The sequence below is a fragment of the Diadema antillarum genome, unplaced genomic scaffold, assembly GCF_040938485.1.
Source record: "Diadema antillarum isolate AM-2024a unplaced genomic scaffold, OU_Dant_1.0 seq00000532_RagTag, whole genome shotgun sequence".
NCBI lineage: Eukaryota > Metazoa > Echinodermata > Echinoidea > Diadematoida > Diadematidae > Diadema > Diadema antillarum.
Window position 1 is genome coordinate 1,165,468 of NW_027271483.1, and position 7,033 is coordinate 1,172,500.

A 7,033-nucleotide genomic window follows, 5' to 3' on the forward strand; every position below is an offset into this window, starting at 1 on the left:
TTCCATGGCCAGTAAAGTTGTTGTTAAGAACGATTGTCAGTTTCTGTAAGATAATTTCTCTTACTTTTTAATCCAAATTGTAGGTGATTGTAAAAGACATCAATTATGTACTGTCTTCTTTCTTTACCATGTTTTATTCACCTTTTAACTCCATAGCAGTCTGTGATTTATGTTTTTGTTTTACGCGTTTTATTCGGTTCAACGATACACCTACATCTGATTTTTGTCGTATTGTTAATAAATCCAGTTCAGTTAATCAAAGCCATAATACATGTAACGTGAAAATCGTGGTGCTTGTATTGCCCCACATAAAAGTTGAACCGCCGCGAATAACATCACGCTTTATAAGGTATTGGAAATACAGTAATCGGTTTAAAGTATTTTGTAGAATTCAAACTTATTTACAGGAATATTTATAATGTAAACAAGCAATAAGCCTTGATGATAATTCAAAATCAAATCTAACTAAGAATGATGACGTAATAGGCCTATGTTTCCTCTCTTTAAATTTGGGCGTAAGTACATTACTAAAGTACTCGTAACAATCCTTGGGCGCGCTCTATTTTATTGCGCACATGGTGAGAAGGGAGACGCTCTACGTCACAATGGCTCATTGTTAACTTGTCCGAGTTATGTTTATGGAACATCTTGCTTGGTTACAGACTCCTCGATTGTGATGTGGAAGGGAAGGTCGGGGGGGGGGGGGTACACTTCGCGCCCAGATGCAGAACTCTTATCTAAGATTGTTAGCTCGTTGTATCTTTATCTCTCTCTCTCTCTCTCTCTGCTGTAGCGGTGTGGTTGAAAATAGCCACTTTCTTCATTACTTCACATTGTTTTTTTGTATCTGAGGGGAAAATTACAGCGATTGCTTGTAATAAGGCTACATTGAGGCAGCCATATTACATGGGATATTGAATTCAAACATATGGCTTCCTCAAAGAGTTTACTTCATGTTGGATGTGCCTCTGAAATACACTGCAAATAGTGCAATTATCTTTCACTGAGTGTTCCGTCGACCCAAAAATGGGCTCTGGTGCATCAAAGGGAAGCAGATCTACGCTAATAAACGTCAAGAACGACAAGAACACCACCGTTTTCGATAATCGTAATATTGGACGTGCTCAGAGAATCTCCTCCAAGTCCCCCATGCATCGGGGAAGCGGTCGCCCCGATTCCACTCCAACCACACCGAGCACCGCCATCTTTCCCACCACATCCATGTTCCCGCCCAACGTACAGTCTATCACGGTGCAGCCGGCCACGTCAGAGGAAGACCCGATGTTGACCAACCGAGATGCCGCCAGTCCTCCGCTGAGTTCCGTGTCTTCGCAGAACAGCTCTAAAAGCGTGTCCGACGAACTGGACAACCTCAGGACCGAGCTGGACCAGGTCCTGATTGGTCACTACTACGCCATGACCAAACCTGCCTCGGGCGTGCTGCGCAACGCGGAGATAGCCGTCCTGGAAAGGCACAACCAGCTAAAACCTCTCCCTCTCGATTACCAGCCTCCCGTTAATAACCCAGATATGATACCAGGTCCTAGCAAGTGGGTCCGACCCGAGGACTTAATTCGGCAAGAGAAGGAACTTCTGCAGAAAATGACGAAGGAACAAGAGGTGAAGACAGAATCTGAGACGGGTAAGCGATCACAAAAGACTGCATATGGCAGGCAGGGTGAAGACAAGACCTCAAGTAATCCTTCAACCATGACAGTATGCGACCTGGAATATGACGATGATCAGGTATTTTTGTTTCATTTTATATTTGTATGTATATACATGTATATATTCTTTTTCTTCGTAATATCATTGTTTTGTCAGCTATGTACAAAATGAATGCGCAGGTTCAAATCCAACAAAATATTCCATTCTATTGTTCTTTTTTTTATTAACGAAGAAGTGTCAGTTATTTGCTCTGATCGATTTTCTCGCGATCGGTAAGACATTTCGCCTAAAAAACAAGAACCTCGCAGGTTTTTCTTGACACTGCCTTATATTTCGTTGATATCGGAAAATACTCCTGCTCCGAATTTGAGTGAAACTAAAAACAATATATGTGCACAATCATATACCTCTGTGTGTGTGTGTGTGTGTCGTGTGTGTGTGTGTGTGTGTGTGTGTGTGTGTGTGTGTGTGTGTGTGCATTGAGCAGGATGTTAGTCCAAAGGTGTGATATAAAGGATGAAAAGAAAATCATATAATGAAAAAGTAGATCAGATTCTCACATCATCTCTATGTCGTGATTCTGTGAATCAGTTCTATAATACAAAATGTTCTATGGGATACGTAACAGGCATGCTTACGTCCACCATTTTGATTCTTATATCATCCTCATAAACAGTGGATGCACAGTGTGTGATTTGTATAACACCAGCTCGAAGTGCACGAGCTGAAATGCCCTTGCTTGTGATATTGTATGTCTTCCTTCGTCTGTTGTTGCCATGACTACACTAATGTCTCTATGATAAAGAAAAGACACAAACCACAAACAGCGAACAGCGGACGATAAGCAACGTGAGGGGTCAGTCATAGGAAGTTCGGCTGTTGTTGCCTTTCTTTTGAATTTGGTTGCTGGAATACCAGCTCGTTTCAGCACGAAATACAAAGCTAGATGATGTCGGGGTATAACTTGGGAATATATTTGTTAATATGCTGGCTTTTGTCAACAAGCGTGGCCGAACCAACACGTAATGAGAACAGGAAAAACTATTTTCACTCCACATGTATACTTGCTTTTTCTAACTGACACTACATCTATAACGCTCACTTTATTAGAATCAAACCAGATAAACAGAATATTCGAAGAATATTGAACAGGAAATATAACATTTTGTGGAGTTTCATGATAATATTATGTTTAAGCAAATAGTGATAATCGTGGCAACTACACATCATCCAAATGATAGCGTTGATCATATGATCATCTCCGTCACCATTTAATTCACCCTTTCTGTTTGTTGAAGAAAATGTAAAGAGAACATGTTTTCGTCGTTCTAAAGTCTTCTCGGATTATCACATCAATCAATCTGATACCAATGATTACTCTTATTTAGTACTATCATTAAAGAAAGAAAGAGATGGAAAGAAAATTAGGGACCATTTATGGACAGGTTGAAGGGAGACTACTCAACGTGATTACGTAAAGTACTTTTCCAAAGAGCGCATGTGGTTGTTCCTAGTCTTGGTAGGGCCCAATGTATACACTATGTCACCGTTCGTAGCTTAACTGCAATGCATTTCTCAATTTAGGTCCCATGTTGAATGTATACATATCTGTCATCCCATTTCATATCATTTATCAGAGCCAACTAAGACATGATGGTGACTCGACGTTAGCTTCTCCAACAATTATTCCGGTCTTAAAGGACTTTATAGGCTAATGGCGTTATAGGGACGTGATTCAGGGTTTGAGGTTAAATTTGATTTCAGGATTAGGATTAAGGCAATGTTTGTGGGTAGAATTTTAGTTTGGCTTGGAGTGCAGATCGGCCCTACTTCATGGGAGCAATAATTGCTCCCATTATTGTCAAAGGAGCAAAATAAATGTCACGGAATGACACCTAGCACTATGTGCCGTTCGCTGCCTCATCCACACATGTCTTGGTAGTATACATGTTTGTTTGTTTGCTCGTTTTTGTCTCTACCACCCACTGATGGCACATCACTGAGGCAGAACAGAGTGACCGGTCAGAAGCCCGCAATCAGAATGTCCGTTAAAGTGGACATGGTTGAAATCGTGATATGACAACAACAATGATGTGAGGCTTTAATAGCTGCACGAAAACCATCTTGCGGCGGTATCAAGTGCAGAAAAGTCGAAAACGTGCACGCATGCCGCCCTTCGTTGGTACATTTGGTGTGTTTGGAAACCTGTTTCAGCTACAACAGAACTACTGAAAAAGCTCAGTTGTGCCTATACAGCAGAAAGGCGAAAATTCATTGAGTTAAATGCTTTATTCATCACGCAATTGTTCTTTCTCATCATAGGGTCGGACGTATACTCAGTATTATACAGCGTACCTTATACATATTAAAGTGCAAATGTTCGATCAGATAGTTCAGATTCATTCCACCGAAATTTCTGCCTGGCATCTCCTCTTAAATGCTTGCTTTGGATACGTGTGTTATATTGTGCGTTTCCCCTTCACTTCCCCCAATCACTTCCAGTCACTCTGTTAGTGAGGAACACGGAATTCATTTCACTTCCATCGTCCTGTCTCGTTTGTTCATTCGCACTCACAGAACAGGGGCGACTTTGACGTGGTCAAATTCAGGGCTGTCAATGTGGCCAAGGTGAGATGGTGAAAGGTGAAACACGATCGATTTTTACCCTTTCTTTGCCAATGAGTCAAAATGTGCCCATATTTCACACACAAACTTACGGGCAGGTATATGATGTGGGAGGCAGAGGGTTAAATCATCTCCTACTCGGGGAAAATTGCATGATTTTCTCGCCCCCTTTTGTGTCACTTAAACAGCCACGAGAACAGCCTCGATGAAGCATGCTTGATTGTTCGCACGATTTTTATTTCCGTGCGGTACTTCATCAACAACAAATATATATGTGTATATAATATATGAAGAGTTTCTGTCCAAAAGGCCTTATATCAATAAAGAAAAAAAAAACACCACCTTGATCTTTATTCACATGCTTCTTTAATGTTTTCATGCGACGACTTTATGTCCAATAATAAAGGTATTCCCGCCCAATTTCGTCAGATTTGCATTCGATTTGTAAAGATGCGATCATTCAGGTTCGAGTGAATTTGAATGACCACCGGAATCAACATTCAAAAGGTAACAAGTCCATTCAGCATGAAATTTCATGAGTTTCTCAAATAAAATTAAACAAAAGAAAAGGGCGTTTAAATGAAAAATGCATGCGCAACGCAATCAAATCCACATCAGCACCTCCGTGAAGAACGTGGCAAATATTTACAACACGATGGGCAGTGTTTTGCGCTGTTGCTTATGTTCTTTGTATAGTTACTCATCTGTTTGAATATGCAAACTTTATGCACCTTAACATGGGACTTTTGTCTCATACTAGTTATATGAATTAGCTCGTTCTATTGTTTATCTCCACTTTTATACTCATACATGTACATAATTTTTATTATTTATACGCGACTTCGCGGCTGCTAGACCAAAGTATACGTGAATATCACGAATTCGGATAGAATTATGGATTTTGCATTTGACAATCAGCAAGACTACAATATTGGCGATATTCCTGGACGAAAATGTCTACAGCTGAGCTGATTGTGGGATCCTATGATATTGACACGGGGAAGGTATAGGAATGTAAATTTTGATGTGGACATAAAAGAAAATCTGAGATATCGTCACTCCCTAAATCTTACATCCACTCTGTCAGGGGACAAATTGAAAGTGGAAGAAATGTCGACAGAAAAGAAATGAATACAATACAATTGAAATTAACTGATGAGATGAATCTTTGAAATGATAATGAAATCAAATAATCCTGTCTATAATAGTGGGAAAAAGGACGCGTAGAAATGCATAGTAGCTTGTTTATTTTCATTGAATTCGAACGTTCGAAGTTGTGTTTCTAAAATGAAATTGAAATCAGAACTTGGGACAAAATTGAATGTCTATACCCAGCTGGCGCGAGTCGTCAAAGTGAATGAATTTCTTTCTGAATTGAATGAAATAGAGAGTGACATAAACGAAATTGAATACTCAAAGAGTTGATATGAACCATGAGTTGGTGAGAGTAGAGCAGTGACCAAAATCGCTTGAATTTGAACGTCTTTTCATTGATTTGAATGCGAATCTGACGAAATTGGGTGGAAAAGCCTCCAGTACCCATTAAGCATAAAGAAAATGTGCCCTAGACGAATCTACGTGTATGCATTATTCATCTTTAAGAATACATATTCTTTTGGATTATGTGGATTTAGCACCTTAATATAGGAATATATATATATATATATATATATATATATATATATATATATCACTGATGTGCAACACGTAATTATTGCTTCAGTAACTAGCTTATGTGATTTTGTCTAGTTTTTTTTTTTAGATGATTCGTTTTTTTCTACGATATTTCTCCTACTTCCTCCGTCTTTCTAAAGAATAACATGCTTAGAAATGAAACCTTTTTCATCACCTGATTTTTCTATTTTCTCACAAGAAATTCAATTAAGACTTTGAATAGTTTACTGCAATGGGACAACAAAAAGATGAATGCTGTTCTCTCAAAAAGTCTAATCTTATGAAAATTGATATCGCGTCTTTTCGAAAGGAACTCTTCATATACATAAATGAATGAATATGTGTAAACCATATAATATTATATGTGATATCATATGCATGCAACCATATCAATATCTATTATACATTGTACAAGCCGCACAGGTTATTAGGTACATTGTCACATTTTACTCATTCACGTGTCAATATCACACGCCACATTTTCCTTGGTATCTGCGGAATTGCACTCAAGTTTCCCTGTTTACTTTGGGTAACCAAAATATTTTTGTTTTGTCCGCCTAAAATTGCACCCCCCCCCCCCTCCCAACACCACCACCACCACCACCATGCACCCCATCCAATGCAGAGTAAAACGGAGAGTCTGGATATCTACAAACAGGCAACATACAAGAATTATTCCTCGGCTGTGAAGGAGGAGGAGGTGACGAAGCGAAAGGAGTAGGAAAATAGGTAAAACATCACAGTCAATCCTTTAACCCTTTCTGTACTAATGACTCAAATGTGGACACAAATTTCACAGACAGACCTATGGACCGATAATCATGGCACTCAAATTTTTGATTGAGATAGGGCTTCAAGGACAAGTTCACCTTCATAGACATGTGGGTTTTGTGAATGCAGCAATATTAGTAGAACACATCAGTGAGAGTTTGAGGAAAATCGGACAATCCGTTCAAAAGTTATGATTTTTTTAAGTTTCTGCTCAGTCACGGCTGGATGAGAAGACTACTATAGCTTGTGATGTCACATGTGTACAACGATATAAAGAAAGAATAAAGAAAATTCA

At 39.1% G+C, this 7,033-nt stretch overlaps 1 protein-coding gene across 1 annotated transcript; it reads left to right on the forward strand.

Moving 5' to 3' along the window:
- Positions 1 to 1,026: 1,026 nt before the first annotated feature.
- On the forward strand, positions 1,027 to 6,688 carry LOC139734549 (uncharacterized). Its single transcript, XM_071645323.1, has 3 exons — positions 1,027 to 1,746; positions 4,246 to 4,296; positions 6,593 to 6,688. Exons 1-3 carry the CDS (start codon positions 1,027 to 1,029, stop codon positions 6,686 to 6,688), a joined length of 867 nt encoding a protein of 288 aa, XP_071501424.1.
- The last annotated feature ends 345 nt before the right edge of the window (positions 6,689 to 7,033 follow it).